The 25,286-nt window shown below is 38.4% G+C and overlaps 1 protein-coding gene across 5 annotated transcripts in view; it reads right to left on the reverse strand.

The window, feature by feature from the left end:
• The window catches only part of MNS1 (meiosis specific nuclear structural 1), an 87,409-nt gene that overhangs the window by 27,318 nt on the left and 34,805 nt on the right, over positions 1–25,286 (reverse strand). For 2 of the 5 annotated variants that reach the window (XM_059180594.1, XM_059180595.1), the window contains exons 1-3: positions 15,864–15,970; positions 14,801–15,022; positions 2,078–2,205 (exon numbers count right to left, since the gene is read on the reverse strand). In XM_059180594.1, the coding sequence (XP_059036577.1) occupies positions 2,078–2,205; positions 14,801–15,022; positions 15,864–15,866 (353 nt within the window). In that variant the 5' untranslated portion in view covers positions 15,867–15,970. Of the gene's footprint in view, positions 1–2,077; positions 2,271–14,800; positions 15,023–15,863; positions 15,971–25,286 lie in introns of those variants that run through there. The other 3 variants (XM_059180597.1, XM_059180598.1, XM_059180596.1) reach the window with 3 other exon arrangements.

Below are 25,286 nucleotides of genomic sequence, written 5' to 3' on the forward strand. Positions count from 1 at the left end.
ACAACTAAAATTATACATCTGTTAGAACTTTCCATCATAGACCTTACCTCTTTTAAGTTTTCTTTTCTATCTTTCTACCCTTTTGTCTCTCTGTGCTTTATTCTGGATATTTTCCACTAACTAACATTATCTCTTCATCTGTATCTATCTAATAAAATCTAATTGAATTCTGTATTAGTGACGTAAAACATACACTAAAGTGTACAAATCTTAAGCATAAAACTTGTAAAATGATGTTGGACACCTTGCAATATGCAATATGCTTATTGACCTCTCAGCCATCCTTTTGGAATCAGCAGAACCTCCAGGGGAAATGTAACTACAAATGCCAAGCTTACCATTCTGGTTTCCTTCCTCTCTCAGATCTTACTTTTATACTTTCTCCAGATATTCTGTTCTCAGAAAAAGCCTTTATTTGAATCACCTTGTCTAAAAATTGCTAGAAGTAGAAAATTCCTCTATTTAATTTTTAGATCAGTGAATTAGACAAATACATGATGAAATAGTTATTTCATCTCCAGACAACATAAACCCATGAGGAACAGCTAACAATGATTAGAGACTTAATGTCCAAAAAGACACTTTGCAACTAGAATAATATGAAGACGTAAGTCTTCATATTTAACCCTTTAAATATTAGTAATCCCTGGGGCGCCTGGGTGGCTCAGTGGGTTAAAGCCTCTGCTTTCGGCTCAGGTCATCGGCTCAGGTCATCGTCTCAGGGTCCTGGGATCGAGCCCCGCATCGGGCTCTCTGCTCAGCAGAGAGCCTGCTTCCTCCTCTCTCTCTCTCTGCCTGCCTCTCTGCCTACTTGTGATCTGTCTGCCAAATAAATAAATAAAATCTTTAAAAAAAAAATATTAGTAATCCCTTAAAGAATGTGATCAAAGTTATAATACAATGGGTACATTTGTCAAACACATAAATATACTTTAGTGAAGCTCAAAATCCCTGAAGCTCACCCACAGGTCATATAATATCCTACGGAAGTCCAGCTCAGGTAAGATAATACATAACAATTATCAAAGTAAATTTCTAATATATTCAACTATATAACTATAGAATGAGCATTTAGTTAGCCCTGAGTTTTAGTCAACAGTGTGGCATGCCTGCTTCTAAAAGCAATTCCATTCTAAGCAATATTAAGAAATATATTCTAGAACAATGTAGTTAACAGTCCCACTACTAGAAAGCACTATCTTGCAACATTATACACAATTATGAGGGCAATATTTTAGAACAATAATTGTGTAAATTACATCTACAGAGAAAAACCAGATGGTGAAGAAACTTGAAATCATATTATATATGGAACAAATGAAGGATATTTATCTTATAGAAGAAAACATTTGGGGAATTCATAAATATGAAAGGATATCCTAAATAAGAACTAAATATGATTTTCATCAGAGCAGAACTGAAATAAATGCATGAAAGTTACAGGGAAATTAGTTTTGAAACAATATGGGAAAAAAGATTATTCAAATTGAGGCCTGAATTAAAAAAGAAGTTTCTATCCCAATTACTAGAGGTATTGAGCCATAGCCAACCATCCACTTGCCAGAAATACTGTAGAAAACTTATGTCTGGGTAGAAAATTAAATTATGTATCCCCTAAGGTTTCACTTTAGAGTAAGATTCATGTATCATTTTTTTAAAAGATTTTATTTATTTGAAAGAGAGCATGAGCACATGGGTTGGCGGGGGGGTGGGGGGAGAGACAAGTAGACTCCCTGTTGAGCTGGAAGTTTGATGTGGGGCGGTATCCCAGGACCCCGAGATGATAACCTGAGCCGAAGTCAGATGCTTAGATGACTGAGCCACTCAGGTGCCCCTCATGAGTCTATTTTTTAGGTCATTTTAAAAAAAGAAACAATTACTATTTATTTTCACCTTAAATACTTCACTTCTTTGAATACGACTTCTTTTCCCAAATGAATATACATAGCATTTAAAACAAAGTATTTCCAGACAAAATATTAACAAAGTGCAATGACATAAAGAAAAAAATTTTTTTCATTAGATAAAAGTTTAAAGGCAAAGACAAAATAAATGAAATTTATATAAACCAAGATACCTGTTTTCTCTTACTTGTTGCCTCATCTTTTCATCCTTTAGACTTTGATGTTTTAGTTTCGCCAATTCCATAGCCAATTTTTCTTCTTGTTCAAGCTGGAGTTTCCTCAATCTTTTGTTTTCTTCTGCCTGAATTTTTTTTTTAAAGTAACTTCAGTTATTTGTCCTCCAGAATCAGATGTTTTTCATCAAAGCTTCAGAGCAACAAACATTTGTGTTTTATTTTAAAATACAAAACACTATTTCAATAAGTGCTTTTCTAAACATTTTACCCTGGAAATTTTAATCAATAGTAAGAAGAATATTAAAATATACGCTCAGCTAGCCATCACTCACTTTTAATAACTATCATAATTTTCCAGTCTTCTTTCTCTACTTGTCCACTCCAATTTCATTTTTTCCTTTGTTCTTTTCTGCTAGACTATTTTAAAACATAGGCTAGATACGTCATTACCATGTAAACAATTCAATGTTGATCTCTATCTGAAAAGAATTTCATTTTATGTAACAACCATGCCTTTACCATGTCCAAACAGTAATTCCTTAGTAAGGTCTAAAGCCTTGTCCGTTTTCAAGTTCTCCCAATTGTCTCAAAGGTACTTTTTGTTTGCTTTTTCAAATCAAAATCCAAACAAGTGCCACATGTTGCATCTAGCTATTATTTCTCTTATGTCTCTTTCATTCCATAACAGTCATCCCATATACATACTTCTTTCCTCAAACCATTGATTTGTTGTAGAAATTAGTATATGTAGCCCATAGAATGTCCCAAAACATCCTAAATTTGACTGTTTCCCCAGGATACCATTCAACTTGCTTCTCTTTTGTATCTCCTGTAAAGTGGTAGAAAGATCTAGAGGCTTAACTAAATTCTGTGTTTAGAAAGAATAAGCACATGAAAAGATGTTCAACATCATTAGCCATCCGGAACTGCGAATTAAAATGATAGACCACCGCAGACCTATTAGAATGGCTAAAATAAAAAATAGTGGCAAGGCGAATGTTGGTGAGAAACTGCATTTCTCACCTATTCCTGGGTGGGAATGTAAATTGGTAGTCCCACTCTGGAAAACAGTTCAGTAGTCTGTTATAAAGCTAACATGCAATTACCATATGACTCAATAACTGCACTCACGCATTTAGCACAGAGAAATGAAAACTTATGTTTATTTAAGATCCTGTACCCAAATGTCTACAGCAGATTCATTCAAAACAGCCAATACTGGAAAAAGACATACCTCAACAGGTGACTAGGCAGATAACCTGTGGTACCTCCATACCACAGAGAGCACTCAGCAACAACAGGGAATGAAGTATTGACACTAGCAATAACCTGGATGAATTCCTAGGAATTAAGCTGAGTGAAAACAATCCCAAAAGGTTGTAGATTGTCTGATCCCATTTATATAATGTTCTTGGAACATGTTCCTTATTTTAAAATTGAGTTTTGATTCCCATAGCATAAATTCACCTTTCACAATTCATAACTCAGTGGTTTTTTAGTATATTCACAGTGTTGCATAACAATCATCACTATCTAGTTTCAGGACTTTTTTTGAACAGACTATTTTTGGAGCAGTTTTGGGTTCACAACAAAACTGAGCACAATTAACAGAGTTCCCATATACCTGCTGCGCCCGTGCGTGCACGCGCATACACACACACACACACACACACACTCTCTCTCTCTGCCCCGCCTCACTATCAATATTCCCCACCAAGTGGTACATTTGTTAAAATCAACTAACCTACATTGACACAATCACCCAAAGTACATGGTTTACAGTAGGTTTAACTTGGTGGTATATTCTGTGGGTATGAGAAACGTTTAAGGACACAGTAGTTTCACTGCCCTAAAAAATCCTCTGCCCTGCCTATTCATCCTTCCCTCCCCCAAATCCCTGACAACCTCTGATCTCTTTACAATCCCTAGAATTTTGCCTTTTCCAGGTTGGTATATAGTCGTAATCATGCAGTCTGAAGGCTTTTCAGGTTTGCTTCACTTAGTAATACACATGTAAGGTTTCTCCATGTCTTTTCATGGCTTGATGGTGCATTCTTTTAGCACAGGATAATATTCGATAGTCTGGATTAGTGATCCATTCGTCTACTAAAGGACATCTTAGTAGTTTACAAGTTTGGGCAATTATGAATAAAGCTGCTATAAACATCTACTTGTGGGATTTTGCGTGTGTGTTTGTGTAAGTTTTTAACATTACAGCATGGTTTCCTCAGCCCCAGAAAAACTCCATACCTGTTGGCCGTCACTCACCCGTCCACCTACCTCCTAGCCCCTGGCAACCACTAATCTACTTTCTGTCTCTATGGATTTGCTATTCTAGATATTTCACTTAAATGAAATCATACAATCTGTGGCCATCTTGCCTGTGGCTTCTTTCACTTAAAAAGTGTAACTTTTTCAAGGTTCAACCATGTTGCAGCATGTATGGGAACGTCATTCCCTTTTGTGCCGGTATGATACTCACTGTATAGCTAGAACACATGTGGTCTGTCTAGGCATCAGCTGATGGGCACTTGCGTCATGGTCAACAGCCAAATTCCAGCTACTGTGAATAGTATTGCTTTGAATATTTATGTATAAGTTCTTGTGTGAACATGTTTTCAGTAGTCTCGGCTGTATGTTTAGAAGCAGAATTGCTGGGTCACATAGCAATTACATTTAACTTTTTGAGGAACTGCCCGAGAGCTTTCCACAGCCACCACAGCATCTTCCATTTCCATAGCAATGTATAAGGCTTCCAGATTCTCTACCTCTTCGTCAACATTTAATGTCCTTTTTAAATTTTTAAAAAAATATATAGCATGGGGCGCCTGGGTGGCTCAGTGGGTTAAACCTCTGCCTTCAGCTCAGGTCATGATCTCAGGGTCCTGCGATCGAGCCCCGCATCAGGCTCTCTGCTCAGCAGGGCACCTGCTTTCCCCTCTCTCTCTGCCTGCCTCTCTGCCTACTTGTGATCTCTATCAAATAAATAAATAAAATTTTTAAAAATCTTTAAAAAAAAAATAGAGAAAGAGAGAGAGAAAGCAAGCGAGCACACGTGCACACAAACTTCATGGTTCTGAAGGGGCACCTAACTGATTTTGATTTGCATCTCCCTAATGACTAATGATGTTGAGCATCTTTTTTTGTGCTTATTGTCCATTTGTGTGTCTTCTTTGGAGAAATGGCTATTGAAATCATCTACCCATTAAAGGATTTTTTTTGGTCTGTTATTGTTGAGTAATACAGATAACATTTTTGAAATGGCAAAATTAATGGTTGCCAGAGTCAGGGATGAGGTAGGTGTATCCAAGAAAGAGATGATGATGTTTATGAAAGGACGAAATGAGGGATCCTTGTCAAGGAACTCCCCCGGATCTTGACTGTGGCATTGGATATACAAACCTCACATGTGATAAACTGTACAGAACTACACACACACACACACACACACACACACACACACAATGAGCACAACTAAAAGGGAAATCTGAATAAGGTGGGTGGACTGTGACATTGCTGATGTCTTGCTTCTGATATTATACTATAGCTTTGCAAGGTGTGCCATTAGGAAAATTAGTACAGGGTATATTGGGACTCTCTGTATTATTTCTTACAACTGCAGATGACTCCATAATTATCTAAATAATAATTTCAATTAACAAAAAGCAACTGCAAGTACTGGTGATAACACAAAGCAGCTGGAGTTCTCATACATGACTTGAGGAAATGCAAAATAAAGCAACGCCTTTGCAAAATGGTTTGGCAGTTTCTCACCAAATGAAGCAAACACCTACCATATGACCCAACCATCCTATTCCCAGATATCTAGCCAAGAGAAATAAAAATTTGCTTTCATATTAAAGTTTGTAATAAAAGCTTATAGCAGCTTTAGTTGCAGTTGCCATAAACTGGAAACAACACAGATTTTTTTCAACAGGCAGATGGATAAACAACTGGTACATCAATACATTAGAGTCTGACCATGCCACTCAGCACTAAAAGGAGTAATTCATGCAACAACATGGAATCTTACATTTGGTTTGCTAAGTGAAAGAAGTGAGACCCAAAAGGTGACATATTGCATAATTCCAATAATATGACACTATGGAAAAGATGAACCTAGTGGGACAAAAAAGAAATCAGTGGTTTCCAGGGACTGGGGAAAGAGGTAAGTGAGTGGTTGACTACAAAGGAGCAGCATGTGGGGACTTTTGAGGTGATAGAATTGTTTGCATGACACTGTGATGGTAGAAACTGAAATCTATTCATTTGTCAAAATCCATAGTATATACCAAAGAGAATAATTTTATAACATGCAAATTTAAAAAGAAATCAACCAGTACATTCATACCATGCACTACTATTCACTAATAAAAAAGAATTAACTATTGATAAATCCAACAACTTGGATGACTCTCCAAAGCATTATGCTGAATGGAAGAAACCTTCTCTAAAGGTCACAGACATATAATTCCACACATATATGGGTTCACACATGATTACATTTATATAACAGTCTTGAAAGAACAAAAATTATACAGATGGAAAACAAATCAGACATAGTGGGGGCTAAAGGAAGTATATGACTACAGTGGGGCAGCATGAAGTGAGGTCTTGGTGGTGATGGATTGGTTCTGGATCTTGAATGACATGGCAGTCAGACAAATCTATACACGCATATTGTACAACTGTCATTTTCTAAGGTTAGATATTGTACTACAGTTATGCGAGATGTAGCCACTGGGGGAAGCTTCTGTGTAAGGGCACAAGTGGACCTCTCCATACTGTTGTTGCAATTTTCCAAGAATTTGTGATTATTTCAACACAAAAAAATTTAAAGAAACAAACTAGATGTGGGGGGAATAAGAGAACACACAATATGTCAAATTAACTGTATTAAAAATCAGAGGGTCCAAGATGGCAGCATAGGAAGATCCTGAACTCATCTCCCCTCATGGATGCACAAAATCTACAGCTACATATGGATCATTTCTGTAGAAAGGCTGACAATACTCCATCTTTGGCCCTCCATCTTTCGTGGTTGCTCAATGACCTCTCTTGGGGCTACATGTTCTGGCCTCTTGGAAATGAATATACATACCTTAGAAATGTCCACAAAGGCTAAGAATCTATTAGAGATAACATAGTCTTTCCCTTTTCTGATGAACAGGTGGGGCCACCTGATCTAATTAAAAGTTAGCTGTCAATTAGATGCATATACTCCCTCTGAGGTGTGTGTGGACCCTTTGATCTTACAGTGCCCTTCTATGTGCCCTTTGCTCTAAAAAAATTTATGGACCAAGGTCTGGATTTGGCAGAGAGTAACTATGCAGTTGCTGTGACTAGTCCTCCATCCAAATCCCCCTTCAGTAAGTTATCTCAAATCAAACTGCATAAACTGGATGGAGTGGCCTACTTCATTTTCAGTCTCAAAGTGCCTTCTCACTTTGGGGGACACTTTATGTCTCTCCTGCATCTTCTAACAATTTCTTTCTGAAAAGGATCTGAAAACCAAAGAACTGCTTCCCTACAACAAAAGATTAAAAGACCACATGGAGAGGGGTAAAGGGACAGAGACATGGTCCTGGCAAAAAACAAAAACAAAAACAAAAAAAAAACCCACCTCCTCTAGGCAGGGAGACACGTAGAGAGGGATCTCACCAGTCCAGCACTTCTGCTAGAGGAGTGGGGGGGTGCTGCCTACATTAGGCACCCCAACATTTCAGAGCTGCACAAAAAATGTCTGGTTTAGAAAACAAAGAGGGCTGACATCCAAGGGACCCAAAGTACTATGGGAAACTGAGAATCTCCTTTTAAAGATCCACTTGCAGTCTCACTCATCCCAGAATCAAGCACAAAAGCACCAATTTGAAAATCATCTGCTGTTTATGTAAAGGAAATTCATTTGCTGGTCTGGGGGAATCTGCTCAAGAAGCAAGGGACAGTTGGTGCTCTAGCAGGGATGGACGCAAGGCAGACAGACTCCTTCTGTGTGCTCTCTACCACTCCCCCCAGAGTAGGAGGGCACAGGCACTGCACCGTCCCACCCCCTACTGAGGCTGCTGAGATCAAGTGGTCTCAGCGCTGTCCCCAGGCTGGACAGTGGGGGCAGGCTAGACAATGGAGGCAGTCATAGCCATCCCCTAACTCCCTGGCCGGGGCTGACAAGTAGGAGCAGTCGTGGCATTCTCCTGCCACCAACCTGGGGCCAGTATAGGCACAGATACAGGGCGCTCTCCCGCAGTAATCATTGAAGCCTTCAGACACCTGCAGTCCAGGCATCTTCCCACTGCCTTGCTGAAGCTGGTGAGTGCCACTTTCGGGGCAGAAGCATGCCAAGTACAACAGGGTTGCCCCTTGTTCACCAGGCTACCAGGGTCGAGGGGCTGGAGTTCTGAGCTCCAAGGACTGTAACAATCAGAAAGATAGTACTTGGCAGGCCAACACCCTCAGGGCACTGCACAGACCTCAGAAAGAAAGACACACCTAGTCTCCCTGTGAAAAAGGCTGCCTTATCCTAGAGTTCCAGCCTAACAAACAGGCTTCAGGTTTCCCACACAAGCCAAAGCTATGCAGGCACTCCCCCAGGGATCATAAGTGGGGAGACATTATGATCACGCCTCCCCTTGGCTCACTGCAGCTCAACAAGACCTCCCAGAAAGGAGCTTATATTCTCAGCTGGAGTCCTGAGTTTTGCAACTGTTGCCCAGGGCACACCTCTGTCTCTAGACCTGGAGGCCAGCAGGGTTTACAGCTGTGGCCCCATAAGACTGCATATATTTGCATATATTAAAAGCTGCTGCCTGAGAGTCTGGCTTCCATTCAGCCTGAAATTAGGTGCTGAATACGATTCCTCCTCCTTTGAACACTGGCAGGTCTTGACACACCCTCAACAACAGAGAGATATCAAGAATAAATCAGGCTATTTGGACAATCACAAAGGTTCAAGAGACAACCAAGAACTAATCAATGGTGAATGAGAAGTTTCACCACCTACATAAGTCCACTTCTCCAGGACTGAAAGAAGTAGCTATTTTGCCTAATACAGGGAAACAAACACAGCCAAACAATACACGGAAACAGAGAAATATGTTCCAAGTGAAAGAATAAGACAAAACATCAGAAAAATACCTTAATGACACAGAGATAAGTAATTTACTGGATAAAAAATACAAAGTAATAGGCATAATGATGCTCAGTGAACTCAGGAGAAGAATGAACAGTGAGAACTTTAACAAAGAGATATAAAATACAAGAAAGTATAAAACAGAAATCAAAGCCAAAGGATATATTAACTGAACTGAAAAATACACTGGGGGATTCTATAGCAGCCTGGATAAAACAGAAGAACGGCTCAGAGAGATGGAAAACAAAGCACTGGAATTAACCCAGACAAAGCAGCAAAAAGAAAAAGGAATTCTAAAAAACTGAAGATAAAGTAAGAGATCTATGAGACAACGTCAAGTGAAATAGTATTTGTATTACAGGGTTCCCAACAGAAATGAAAGAGGAAAGGGGGAGAAAACTTATTTGAAGAAATAATGGCTGAAAACTTACCTAACCTGGGGAAGGAGACAGACATCCAGGTCTAGAAAGCCCAGAGAGTTCCAAATAAAATGAATGCAAAGAAATCCACACCAAGACACATCATAATTAAAATGTCAAAAGTGAAAAAGAAAACTTAAAAGCAATATAAGCCATCTGTTATATATTAAACAAAACAAAACAAAACCCACAAGGCAGATTGTTCAACAAATCTATGCGAGCCAGAAGGGAGTGACATGACATACTCAAAGTGCTGAAAGGAAAAAACTTCCAACCAAGAATACTCTACCCAGCAAGAAGTGAAGGAGAGGGAGTTTTTCAGATAAGCAAACTCTAAAGGAGTTCAGCACCACTAAATGGTTTTTCAAGAAATGTTAAAGGGACCTTTTAAGCGGAAAAGAAATGGTACTAATTAACAATAAGAAAACATATGAAAGTAAAAATCTCTCTGGAAAGGTAAAAATGTAGTGAAGGTGGTGGATAAATCAACTTATAAAGCTAGTATGAAAAGACAAAAATAGTAAAATAAACTAAAACTACAATAATTAAAGGATACATAAAATAAGGGGTAAAAAGTGACATCAAAACTTAAAATGTGGGGCGCCTGGGTGGCTCAGTGGGTTTAAAGCCTCTGCCTTCAGCTAAGTCATGATCCCGGGGTCCTGGGATCGAGCCCCACGTCGGGGTCTCTGCTCAGTGGGGAGCCTGCTTCCTCCTCTCTCTCTCTCTTTGCCTGCCACTCTGCCTAGTTGTGATCTCTCTCTCTCTCTCTGTGTCAAATAAAAAATTAAATCTTTAAAAAAAAAATTTTTTAAAAACATAAAATGTTGGGGGAGGTGGTAGAAACGTAGAGTTTTGGATGAGTTCAAGTTTCATTTGGTATCAAGATGAAATAGACTGTTCTATTCATAGGATGTTACATATGTTATAAACATAATTAGCCCATGGTAACCACAAAGCAAAAACTTACAGAAAATAAAAGAAAACGAGAAAGGAATCTAAACACAACACTAAAGAAAGAACAAACCACAAGGGAAACAATATCCATGGAAAAGAAAGGAAAACTGGTATAGCTATACTCATATCGAACACAATAAGCTTTAAAACAAAGACTAATAAAAGACAAAGAAGGGCATTACATAATGATAAAAGGGTCAATAAAGCAAGAAGATATAAAGTTCATAAGTATATATGTACCCAGTATAGGAACAACAAAATATATAAAGAAAATATTAATACATTGAAAGGAGGAGAAATGACAGTAATGATAGGGAACTTTAACACCTTACTTACATCATCTGACAGAAATAAGAAAATCCGTAAGGAAACATCAGCCTTAAATACATTGGGGGATACACTTAGACCAAGTGGACCTAATAGATGTATACAGAACATTTCATCCAAAAGCAGAATACACATTCTTCTCAAGTACACATGGAACACTTTCCAGGATAGATCACATGTTAGCCCACAAAAAAAAAGTCTCAATAAATTCAAGATTGATATTATATCAAGCACCTTTTCCAACCACAATGGTATAAACTAGAAATCAACACAAAGAAGAAAACTGGAAAACCAGAGGCAGACTACCATGTTGTGGAGAGGATCATGTGGCAGGGAATGTCAGCAATCTCTCAGAGATGTGGGCCTCAGTCTTACAACTACAAGAACATGAATTCTGCCAACTTAAATAAGCTTAAAAGATTTCAGGAGAATGCACTCTAGACAACACCTGGATTTCAGCCCTGTGAGGCGAAGCAGTCAATCCAATGACATACCATGTCTAGATTTTGGTGGGGTAATAAACATTTTTAGCCACTAGATTTGTGGTAATTTGTTAAACAGCCACAGAAAACTCATACAATAAATGAACTGTAGTCTTTAAAGTTGTCAAGGTCATGAAAGACAGGAAAAAGTAAAAAACTCTTACTTATATGTCTCCCTTTCCAGTAATAACTATATTTCAGGTACCAAATAATCCTAGTTGTTGCGGGAAAGTTCTTTACACAGGAATTTCAGCTAATCAAATGTGAAAGGAATAACAAAATTAGAAATATCAGTGTTTTGCAACCCCTAATGAAAGGAAAGATTCATTGGTGAATAAGGAGAGTAAGGAGACAAGGCAACTAAAGGCAGTTTGTATTCTTGGAACAGAAAACAGAAGTTAATGGGAAAAACTGAAGAGATCTGAATAAATCCTATAATAAAACATATTGTACCAAGGCTGATTTCTTCATTTTGATAATTCTTCTATGGTTATGTAAGATTTTAACATAAAGGGAAACCAGGTAAAGGGTATACAGGAATTCTCTATACAATTTTTTGCAACTCCATTATAAATCTAAATTTATCTCAGAAATTGTTTCTAAATATTATTTCCACTAAACAATAGAGCTCTTTGATATGAAGGCTGACTCTAGGTGTGAAGCAAGAAATTCACAAAATGAGCCTTGCATTAGCCGGAGAAAAATAAATGGGATAATTAGTCAGCTCAAGTGATCCCAAGATCTGAAGGGTCAGTCATAAAGCCTGAGACCCAGGAGAGTGGTTTAGCTCCGGTCTAAGGAGAAAAGCCTGAGAAATAAGAGAACCAATGGTGTAGCTCCTATCTGAAGGCTGACAGGCTTGAAATTCAAAACAAGCTGATACTTCAATTCAAGTATGAAGGCAGGAAAAAAGCTGAAGTCCCAATCAGAAGGCAGTCAGGAAGGAGGAAGGAGCAGTTTCCTTTTATTCAGCCATTTTGTTCTATTCAGGCCTTCAACTGATCTGATGAGGCCCACTCACATTAGAGAGAACAATCTGCTTTACTCACTGTGCCAGTTTAAATGTTAATCTCATCCCAAAACACACAGGATAATGTTTGACCAACTATCTGTCTGACCACCACATGGCCCAGTGAAAGTCCACACACAAAATTAACCATCACTAGCCCAGGCATTTTGTTCTGACAGAAAGGAAGGAAGCTATCACAGATTAAAGGAATCTTGTTAAAAGGTCACAAAACCAATAAAAGCATCCATTGGCCAAAGATGGGACAATTTGAGCATCAAAAATAATAATAAAGGCAATTAATTCAAGTATTAAAGACCCATGAGTCCATAAAGATTTTTTACAAAAAGAAAAAGTCAAAAACTAAAGAAAACTTTTAAAAACAACATTGACAGACACCAATGGAAGTGACCAGAACACCAACTCTGAAAGTTAAGTATATGTCTCCCTTTCCAGTAATAACTATATTTCAGGTACCAAATAATCCTAGTTGTTGCGGGAAAGTTCTTTACACAGGAATTTCAGCTAATCAAATGTGAAAGGAATAACAAAATTAGAAAAATCAGTGTTTTGCAACCCCTAATGAAAGGAAAGATTCATTGGTGAAACCACAGGTGAAAGGTTCATCAGGAATTTTACAACAGAGGAACCAGAATGCCTCAGTAGAGGTACTAGAATGTACATATTTATCAACACTAGCATCAATACAAGTGGACCAAGCAGACACATCATGTGCCTGCAGATGTGGTACAATATCAAGCATAGCATCACCTATGGAGTGATTGCCAGAAAGTTCTACCTAAATCTAATCATGCCTTTAGGATTAACTTCCATTTTGAAAAAAATATAGACATTAGGGAAACAAATTAAATGAACAAAGGAGAAAGCAAACAGGCAAATTCAGAATATAGGATATCAAAAAACAGCTGGCCTACTTTAACAAGTTAGAAACATGAAGTTAAAAAAAAAAAAGGGATAGGGATGCCTGGGTGGCTCAATCAGTTAAGCATCTGACTCTTCATTTCCGCTCAGGTCATGATCTCAGGGTTGTGAGATAGAGCCCCATATCAGCTCTGCACTAGGCATGGAGCCTGCTTAAGATTCTCTCTAACCTCTTCCCTCTGTCCCTCCCCCCAGCCTCTTTCTCCCATTCTTAAAAAAAAAAAAAAAAAAAAAAAAAGAGGGCAGGACCGTTTTAGATTAAGAGGTACCTAGCAGACATAACAACCAAATATACTGTATGAACCTTATTTAGATCCTGATTAAAACAAACCAACTGTTAAAACAGATTTTGACACAATCACAAAAAGTTGATTATGGAATGGCATTAAATAATACCTAGAATTTACTGTTAATTTTAGTAGTTGAGATAGTGGCATTATTCTACTACTATGTAAGAAAGTATCTTTATTTTGTAAGATGCATACTGAAATATACATGAAAGAGGTGATATGGTATCTGGTATTTTCTTTAAAATTAAAGAAAAAGTAAGAATAAAAAGAAGAGGAAAATATATAATCCCTAGGATCTTATTGCTCAGAGTTGAAAAATCATGTCTAAGCCTTATGAATTTCGAACTCAGAGGAATAGATACCACTTTTAAAAAGTTGCTTTTGCTATTCCTCACAATAGTCTACAAAATATTGAACATCAGCAGGAACTCAAAAAATTCTGAAATATCAGAGAAACTTTTTCATTTACGAGAACTCATTTCTAATTGGTTTCCCTTTTTTACCACACTCATTCTTTAAAATATTTAGAAGCTTCCACATAAAAATTATCTCCATATTTTAGGAATTATATACATACTGTACTTGAATTCTTCAAGGCAGTATTTCAAAATCAAAAATAAGTAAATCATACCTAATACATACATGTTCATTTTCTACCACTGAATAATGTACATGTTTAATCTCAGTAAATTCAAAAAAGGTACTCTTAAATTTTTGTCTTTCGAATTTTATGGAAAGTAATTGAATTTTACTTATATGAACAAAACTGTGGAAGTCAGTAATCATGGATTTCATGTTTGTGAAAAAATTAAAAAACAAAAAAAATGTTGAGTCTTACTCTGTTACAGGCACAATTCCAAGTGCTTTGCATGTACTAACTCGTTAATTATTAAAACTCCTACAAAGCGGATACTATTATAATTGCCATTTTATAGAGGAGGCATTAAAGTCAAGTCAGTTTACCTAGGGCTCCAGAGCACGCTTACATACAGCCGTACTAGGATTTAAAATCATACAGTCTAACTCCAAAAACCGAGCTCTTTACCACTACATTGGTCTGACTTATGATGAGACATCCTTTACCTGATCTTATTATCTACTCAATTCCAGCATCAGCAGCTGTTTTCACCATTTCCAAAGAAAAAAAATGTCAATGAATAGTAAAATGTACCTTTTGAATGGCCTCTTCCATATCCAACTCAAATTGTTCATCCTGTAATAATCTGAGGAATCTCTTGCGCTCCACGAGGTCATCATTTTCATTCTGCACCATTTGGTCCCTGATTTGATTTTGTATCTTTCTTACTGACTGGACATGTAATTGTTTGCAGTAATTTGTATCTACTTGTTTCTGATGCCTTTCACTGAAGCTCAAAGTTCGCCTTCTAGAAGCCTGTAATGGGGGGGTGGAGGGGGGAAGTACGCATACTTTGGTATCCCAATATCTAATTTTTAAAAGTATACCGCTGCAAGCCCCTGGCACAAAAATAGATAACAGAATAGACAAAGGTCCTTTGGCTTCCTTCCTAAATTCAGAGAAATGTAACACAATAAAAAAGTACATACGGTAGATAAACATAATTGATATATCAATAAATTACTTTTATTATTCCCCATCTTATAGTTGAGACATGAAAAGTAAAAGCAACTTTACCCAAGGTTCCTCGGCTTAAATAAATAGCAGTACTAGTATTCAAAGACACGCAGGTGAGCTCTATAGACCTAGCTCTTTACCACAACACGCGGAATTCCTCTCCTCATTCCCCGCTATGCCCACCCCCGCACCTCCTTTACCCCTTGGCCAGAAAGTATCATTCAGAAAGAAGCCGGTCAGGTTTTCCTAATACAGATTTAACAGGTCAATCTGCTGCTACCTAATTCATCTGCTCTCTCCTGGACTTTCTTTCCCACTTATTTGTTCAAGGTTCTTAATCTTTTCCCAAATTTCCAGAAATATGGCAAAAAAAAAAAAAAAAAAGGGGGAGGGGGGTTGCCAACAAAATTTTCATCGGGCAGATCTAATAGAGTCTGGGGAAAATTTGAAAAAGGCTGGAAGCCACCGCGAGCGTTGCTTAAACAATAGCACATGAGGCTTCTGAAAGCAAATTGAACCAGTTCTCCCACTTAACTCTCGGATTAGGCACTCCAAATCCTATTTTTAGATGCAGCCTGGCTCTAAACTACAATTAGATCAATAGATAAACAAGTAGTTTCGAGACCCCCGACAGGCTCACCATCTTGGCAGAGGAAAATCCCGCTCGGAGGATCCAGCCGCCACCACCGCTCGCTGCAAAAGCGATGGCGGGCTGAGAGCTCCGGTGTTTACGCGGTTTCCTGGCAACTGCCGCCTCCCCAGAGCGCGCAGGGCCCACCTGCGCAGGGTGCGGTCTCCCATTGGGCGCAGCAAGAGCCAATCGGCACTGAGCTTCTTGGGAGGCTGGCTGGGAGGCCACCTCTCCAGCTCTCCGAGACAGGCGGGAAGTTCAGATCCCGGATCCTGGCGCAAGCACTTTGCAGTGCATAGGGGCGCTCGCGATTTCCCTCAAGCGGCTGAATTCTGTGATTTGGGTGGGGTTGGGAGTCAAGGGGAGGTCTGTGGAAACGGTTTACACAGAAATACGCCAACTCCTGTCTAGTACATTGTGCCAAAGTACTTTCTACTCAGAACATCCTGTGCCCTCAATGCCCATTCTGCCTGTGTTGAGGGCTGGCTGCATCTCTAGCAGGAGGAGGCACGGTCACCGTCCCTCTAGCTAGGTAACTGGGAGGCTTTTTGGGTAGCGTGTACTTGCAGCCGCCTTCACCTCAACCCCCGACAGATGTTGGTAAACTCTGTAAAATGTATGGGTCACTGGGACGCTCTGCCGTGGAACACATGATCCAGCTGCCAGTGAGAGAGCAGATAGATGGAGGCAGCAGTGATCAAGTTTATTTCATTGGCCGGTAGACGCTAAAGTCCATTTAAAATGGAAGCATTTAAGAATAGGAATGGGTCAGGGAAATTAGTAAAACAAATTCATTTTAGAGAGGACAGAGAAATTCCTTAAAAACAACAACAGAGGGGCACCTGGGTGACTCAGTGGATTAAAGCTTCTGCCTTCAGCTCAGGTCATGATCTCAGAGTCCTTGGATCCAGCCCCACCTTGGGTTCTCTGCTCAGCAGGGAGCCTGCTTCCCTTCCTCTCTCTCTGTCTCTGCCTGCCTCTCTGCCTACTTGTGATCTCTGTCAAATAAATAAATAAAATCTTAAAAACACCACCACCACCACAATTAAAGGTAGTGTGAGAACCTGACTTAGTTCGTGTTACCTGATTTGAAGTCCACCATATGCAACAATATGTCTGCTTAAAGATTAAAAGAGATAAAGAGAGCTTCCAGTTTTAGCTCCAAAATGTAAAAACTTGAAGTTATCCCTTCCATCCTCACTACCGGAAGAAGCTGAACAAACGAAAAACTAATGATTTTTCTTGGAGTCATCACAGAACTGAGGTCACAGGACACACCACAACCCTGAAATATGGAGAGCGGGGAGCCTGCTTCCCTCTCTCTCTCTGCCTGCCTCTCTGCCTACTTGTGATCTCTGTCTGTCAAATAAATAAATAAAATCTTTAAAAAAAATGATAGAATACTTTTCTTCCCACACTTTCCCACTGCACCATCAGTGTTCCCATATAATAACAGTTGAGGATAGCTGCAAGGACCGCAAACACACACTAACAAGGAATGCTTAGAGAAATCCAAAGACAGGGGCGCTTGGGTGTCTCAGTGGGTTAAGCCTCTGCCTTCGGCTCAGGTCATGATCTCAGGGTCCTGGGATGGAGTCCGAATGGGGCTCTCTGCTCAGCGGGGAACCTGCTTCCCCTGCTCTCTCTGCCTACTTGTGATCTCTCTCTCTCTGTCAAATAAATAAATAAAATCTAAAAAAAAAAAAAGAAACCCAAAGACAACAGAAGACAAAAACAAAAACACTAGAGGAATTAAAAGCTACAGGAATGAAGAGCTACAGCAAATATTAAACACAACCCAACTCCTAGTCACAGAATAAAAATCCTCACATCCCTATTTACCTCAATCTTGGGTAATAACCCAAGATACCACAGCCAGTTTTCAATAAAGAACAGCAAGGCTAAAGGCAAGAACAAACTCAGTCTGAAAAGCAAAATAAGCATCAGAACTAGATTGAGCTATGACACAGATTTGGAGCATTATTAAACAGTAATATAAAATCACTATGCTTAATATGTTAAAGGATCTGATGGAAAATAGGTTCAACAGATGGGTAATGTATGCAGGGAAATGGCAACTGAAATAATCCAAAGGAAATTCTAAAAATAAGAAACAATGTAACAAATGAAGGGTGCACTTCACAGGCTTATAGGAACATGGGCAACACTGTGGAGAGAATCAGTGAGCTTGAATGTAAGTCAAGAGACACTTCCCAAACTGAAATGCAAGGAAATTAGTAGTAAATAGATAATCCTATTGGGTTTGTGGACTTCATCTTAGAATCAATACATTAGAAGAGGACTGTGTGTTGGGAAGGGGGGATGGTAATTGTCCAAGCTTCTGTATTTTGGCAGATCATATAAATCCAGTTACTACAAAAGCCAAATTGACCATATGGATACAGTGCAAAACATTTTGAAAGCATTTAATCCTGTTTGACGAGAAATTTCAACAAGAATTCCACAAAAAACATGATTTATATATAGCTTCTTATAAAGTAGCCTTTAACTAAAATTTTGCTGGCTGGGCTGTCAGAAACAATTTGTTTTGTTTTGAACACTGAGTAGTGCTTAGTATATCATATATGATAAATAAATATTTGTTAAATGAACAAATGACTAAAATTATATTACTGTTATGCACATAGGAGAAAGGTCTACCAGAAATTACTTTTAAGACGTATTGTTCTTCATCATCCAGAATTTTATCAAATTTACTTATATTTTCAAAGAGCAAACTTTTGGTTATGTGTATATAGTTTGTTTGTTTGCTTCCAATCCCAGTGTTTGCTCCTCTTAACATCATTATTTTCTTTCCTGTTTGCTCCAGGTTTAATTTGCTCTTCTCTTTATAGTTTCATAACATGGAAGCTTAAATCTTCACTTTACACCTGTCAGAATGGCTAAAATTAAAAAAAAAAAAACACAAGAAATAACAAGTGTTGTTGAGGATGTGAAGAAGGAGGAACCTTCACGGACTGCTGGTCAGAATGCAAATTGGTGCAGCCACTATGGAAAATGGTATGGAGTTTTCTCAAAAAGATTAAAGATAGAATTACCATATAATCATATAATCCAGGACTTCTATTACTGGGTATTTTACTTAAAAACAACAACACCACCAAAACACCAATTTAAAAAGATATAGGCACCCCTATGCTTATTGCACATTATTTACAATAGCGAAGGTATAGAAGCAACTCAAGTGCCCATCCATAGATGAATGGACATAGAAGAGGTGCTATATATATGTATATACCACCTTCATGCAGCCTGACATGGGGCTCCATCTCATGACCCTGAGATCATGACCTGAGTTGAAATCAAGAGTCAGACCCTTAACCTGTTGAGCCACACAGGTGCCCCTTTTACACATTTTTTAGTTTTTTTTTTTCCTTGAATTTTGATGGGTTTCATAATGTTGGATTGAATGCCAGACCTAGAGACTGAGGTACAGCGTATTTAGGCCTGGAATAAACACCCCTATTCTCCTGCTGTAACATTAGTGGAGGAGGTTGAGCCCATGCAGTCAGGAGTCGAGCTGGATTTGAACTTGGTATTGCTATGGTTATTTTCAGTACACCGCTGTCTTCACATATCTTCCATGTTATCTTGTGCTTATGCTGGAGCTAGTTTTCCAGAAGGCTTCTCTCAATGTTCCTGGTTCACCTTCAGCTTAAGGTCTTCCCTATGTTCCTGGCATGTCAGAGACTGTCTCTCTCCACAGTCCAGCTCCCCACCCCAACTCCACAGGAGATGGCTGCTCTTGGTGCATGGTGGGAAGAGGGGCTTCTCCATTATTCTTGTCCAGTCTCAGTGTTAGGTGGGTTTCGGCAAACTAGTTGTGGGGCCTCATAAATTGGAAAAACTTTCCTTAATGGTAAGTACTCACTGTGTTTTCTTGCTGTTTTTTAAAAAGTCTAAAACCCTTAAGCTGGGCTGTAAAGGCTTGTATGTGTACCTCTTCAGGTTTCTTCTTCAAACTTCAGCCAAAATGGACTTCTTTGAGTTTCTTCCTTCCAGAAGGCCTTTGCATGTGTGGGTCTTTGCATGTGTAGACTTCTTTGAGCTTCTTCCTTCCAGAAGGCCTTTGCATGTGTGGGTCTTTGCCTTAATAAGAGCGTGTGATGACCGAAACCCCACCAGTCGTCTTGTCGATGAGGTAACACATGCTCTGGATGGCAGAACAGAAAAGTAGAACGAGCCTCAGTTCTTCATGACCACAGAGCTACTGTATCAGCCCTGGGCTGCCTGACTCTGACCTCAAACTGTGTGAAAGAAGAGGAAGTTCCTAATTTATCTAAGCCTCTGTGTCCTCTTCTTCACTCAGGATTCTATTATTATTAGCTAAATGCAATTCCTAACAAACCACCATCTCTGTTTAATCTCATGGGTGAAAATGATTAAGAAAAGCAGGGCCACCTGGGTGACTCAGTTAAGCATCTGCCTTTGGCTTAGGTCATGATCCCAGGGTCCTGGGATTAAGCCCCAAATGGGGCACGCTGCTCAGCAGAGAGTCTGTTCTCCCTCTCCCCCTGCTTATGCTTGCTCTATCAAATAAATAAATAAAATATTTTTTTAAAAAACAAAGCTTTTTGTAGCATTAATTGCCTTTTTTACATCAATATTTGATTTTATAGATTAGAAGGTAGAGTAGAAAACCTGATTTCCTTTCTCACATTTTCCTCCTAATTTCTAGCATTATCACAGTTTCTTATCACAGATAAGTTTCTTATCACAACTTTTAATCTCAGTTTTGATTTCCAAAATACCCATTGAACATGGTAATAGCTCCCAGAGTCATGTCATTTCCACATTGGAGGAGCATGCCTTTTGTATTTTCAGATACTTCTAGAATAAAAATGTAGACAAGGCTGCAAGAATGCAAGGCCTGACATACATCACTGGAGCAGCTTTTCTGAGGGGAACCAGATCAGCCAACTTTGAGTATGGTCAACTAGCTGCCAGTGCACTATATTTACTAATATGCTACTAATATTTCCATACCTTTCTGTAAAATTTTAATGGGAGAATTCTCCAAAAAGACTCCACTAAAGTGTAGACACATTAGGATTTCTTCATTTCCCTTATTTGCCTAACACAATCCAATAGACAGCTTAGCAACCAAATGACAGATTTTTTGGTTGCATACATAAATTCGGGTTAATATTATTTACCTGAACTGCTCACAGATCAATAAATATAAATGTCTTAAAAACAGTAACAGGGTACAGATCGGATCATTAAATGCTTAGTTACTTGGTAACTAAATATAAGTTTTCTCATATGCAATGGACTTCTAAAACACAAATATATTTATTTTTTCAGGGAAATATATTTAAGTAAAGACTACTTCATTAATCAAATGCACAAAGTATTTCATTCATCAATATATAGATTATCTGTTTAGTTAGGCAGCTAAATAAATCAATCCCATTTGCTTCTTAAAACTTAGAATTAACAATTCAGAACAACACACATGCATAAGCAATAGTTTAAGTGCATTAATAATTATCTAAATTTACCAAAATATGGCTAGCACAGAGCCCTGAACATAGTATAGCTTAATAAATATACACTGAAGGATGGATAATATTTTTAGAATGCAGTGTATTTGAGTGTTAGGATGTTCAAAAGGATAGTTTGGATAGGGAATCTAGTGTGTCAGAAGAGGGAAAAGCTTTGCATTTAGTCAGTAGAAATAAACTAAGGTAAAACCATACAGATGACCAAAAATTATGAGATGAGAGACAAAAGAATTTTGTGGAATGGTTGGCATGCTTTTAATCACAAGAGATGGGGTGGGGGGGTGTTGGAAAAACTAACAGGAGCCTGAACTGGTAGAGTTCAAGTTCTTGGTCTAAGAATACTCATAATGCCCGCCCTATTGCACTGGCAAAGGGACCCCCTACCTTAAAGTAATGGCGTTATAATGAGAACACTGTGTACTAACGAAGAAAACAGTGATGAAACGTAGGGCCATACACAAACAAGCTAAAATGTGCAACACTCATGGGTTTTTTGTTGTTGCTTTTTTGTTGGTTTTGTTTTGTTTTGTTGCAACATTCATGTTGAAGGAAATTCTGGTGAGGAGTTTCAGGAAGATTTCTAAGTGGTAAAGACTGAGATGGTGAGGAAAAGAATACGAATCATGGGTGAAAAGGTGAACTTGAGCCTTGAAAGAACTTCTGGGAGCTGCAAACCTTTTCTTCCTCTCTCTGTCCTTGGGTGATTGATCACATGGCTGCATATCAATATTATGTCTCCCGCTCTACTCATTGGCAATATTGTCTGAGAGGAACGGAAGGCACAACCTTTCCCTCTTGGTGTTCTGTGTGAATTGACCTGGAAGGAAGAAAGCAGACAGCCTGCTACTCATTTCTAGACATAACCACTTTCCCAAAAGGTTGGGCTTCCTTGGGTGAGGGTAGATGAGGAGGACAGGTTCAGAGTATAACAGGTTTAGTAGAGTAGAATTTGCTAATTCCTTTTTTTTTTAAAGATTTTATTTATTTATTTGATAGAGATCACAAGTAGGCAGAGAGGTAGGCAGAGAGAGACAGAGAAGCAGGCTCCCCGCTGAACAGAGAGCCCAATGTGGGACTCGATCCCAGGACCCTGGGACCATGACCTGAGTCAAAGGCAGAGGCTTAACCCACTGAGCCACCCAGGTGCCCCGAATTTGCTAATTCCTAATTGGAAAATGTCACATAACATTGGAAAGTATTTTAGCAAATGTATTTTAGCAAATGTGTACTTTCCATTATTTCTTGCTTCTCTGAGGAGCATTATTTTTTCAATTTTTTATTTTTTATTAACATATAATGTATTATTAGCCCTGTGAATCACCAGGTTTACACACTTCATAGCACTCACTGTAGGACACACCTTCCCCAATAGGACCATTATTTCTAAAGGGAATTTTAGTTACATCTTCTTGTTTCCAGCCCACACATGGATATTGTGGAAAGATTCGACAATAATTTATGTGATTTAGTAAGGGATCTGTCAGGGAGAAAGATTTTTGGACTGAATGTTCACCTAAATTGAAGACAAATTTTATAAACTGCAACAATTAGCTATTTTACCTGAAAAAATAGCCTACATTTTTTAAGTAAACTTTGCTTTTTAGAACAGTTTTAGGTTTACAGAAAAGTCGATAGATGACAGAGATTTCCATGCGTCCTCCCCCCGCCCCCCACGTACTCACACAGTCTCTGTCATTAGCATCACACACAGGTGTGGTACATTCATTACAACTGATGAACCAATATCGATACATTAACTGAATCCATTGTTGACATCCAGATCCCTCTATTTATACAGGTCTATGGGTTTTGACAAATGCACAGTGTTGTGTATTCACCATTACAGTATCACACGGAATAGTTACATTGCTCAAAAAAAATCACCTGTGGAGCGGGGGAATCACCTGTGGACCGACTATCTATTCATCTCTCCCTCCACCCTCCCAAGCCCCTGGAAACCACTAATCTTTTCACTATCTCTGCAGGGTTTGTTTTTTTTTTTCTTTTCCAGAAGTCATAAAGTTGAAATCACACGGTATGCAGACTTTGAAGACTGACTTCTTTCACTTTGTTTATGCACTTAAGATTCCTACATGTGTTTTTGCAGCTTGATAGCTCATTTATTTTTATCACTAAATAATATTCCATTGTATGGCTTTAAAAAAAAACCATCATTACATTTAAAGATTATTTTTCCTGATAAATCATTGTCATAAATGCTTTTTTATTGTTGAGGAAGGATGTAAGCCCTCTCAGCATTATTTCCCTTTGGAATTTAGCTTTTCACCCACAGGTCTAGACTAAAAGTCTTGTGTATGAAAAGGAAAGAGCTTTTCCTAATAAATGGTGGGTAAAAAGAAACAAACCCCAAAATCTTGCCATTTGCAATGACGTGGATGGAACTAGAAAGTATTATGCTAAGCGAAGTAAGTTAATCAGAGAAAGACAACTATCATATGATCTCTCGGATATGAGGAATTTAAGAGGGAGGGCAGGGGACCATGGTGAGAAGGGAGGGAAAAATGAAACAAGATGGCACCGGGGAGGGAGAGAAGCCATAAGAGACTGAATCTCAGAAAACAAACTGAGGGTTGCTGGGGGGTTCGGGGGAGGGATAGGGTGGCTGGGTTATGGACATTGGGGAGGGTCTGTGCTATGTGAGTGCTGTGAATTGTGTAAGACTGATGACTCACAGACCTGTACCCCTAAAGCAAATAATACATTATATGTTAATAAAAATTAAAAAATTAAAAATCAATAATAATAATAATAATAATAATAGATGATGGGTTATATGATTAATATTTCTTAATAATAGTTATAACAGGATTGAACATAACATAGTTCCTGATCTGAAATAAGGCACATTATAGCTATACACTGTAAGTTCTAACCATACATAGAAATTTACAAAATTGTATTACTTTAAAAAATGAAGCAATTAAAACAAAGCAATTTTTCTTTCATTCAGAAAAATGCCCAAATCTAATCTAATTTGCTGCAGCTGGACACCACCTGCAGATGACTGTTTAAGTACTCTGAACATTACACACTTATCTTTTAAATATTGATAATGCCATTTTTCATTTCCTTGACATGAAATCCCACAGGGAATAATTATGCTAATAAACCTTAATGATTCTTGCAAATAAATGATCAAACCAAATTGCTACTGTTGATTTATATTAATGGATGCCTTTAGGATGAGATTTGCCAGTACGGTGCTGCCTCTTGAATCTCAATTCATCTTATTTAGTTGAAGAGTGTACATAGTTTGTTAAGTAGATGAAGTGTTTAAAATATAATGTGCTTGTGCAGTTTCCACACTTCATAATGTTCAAGCATTACCATCTTGCCTTGTGGCAAATCTGCATTTAATGGTTTCATTGTATATAACTTCCTTTCTTACTTTCTCCTCTCTGTGATACGCACTTAGGAAGTGACTATTTCTGGTTGATTCAGAATAAGCCAGTTTCCATATGTTGAATCTGATTGTTTCATTGAGACAGTAAAATCTGTTCCCGGATATTTTAGCCACCATAATCTGGGAATCACATTGACAAGGTGATGATAGAATCGAGCGCTAAATACTGTTTGTGGGGCGGGGGGAGGAAAAGGACATCGTTAAATGACTTGTCACCCCATTTAAACCTAGATTAGTGGGTCCCTCCCTTCCCTGCTCTCTTGCTTTTCATCCTTGCACTTTCATCCTCACCAATTCTATAGGAAATAGCTGACTTGGTAAATTCCAAAGCGACCTTGGAAAGTAACTATAGACATGTTATACATGCATTTCCAAGGTTGGGTGACACTACACAGTAGGAATGCATATTCACTGTGGATATGAATAAAATTTTATCTGGGTAATTTTTTTGAAAGCCACTTTTATTTAAAATACCATGTA

Source organism: Mustela lutreola, chromosome 7, assembly GCF_030435805.1.
Source record: "Mustela lutreola isolate mMusLut2 chromosome 7, mMusLut2.pri, whole genome shotgun sequence".
Lineage (NCBI taxonomy): Eukaryota > Metazoa > Chordata > Mammalia > Carnivora > Mustelidae > Mustela > Mustela lutreola.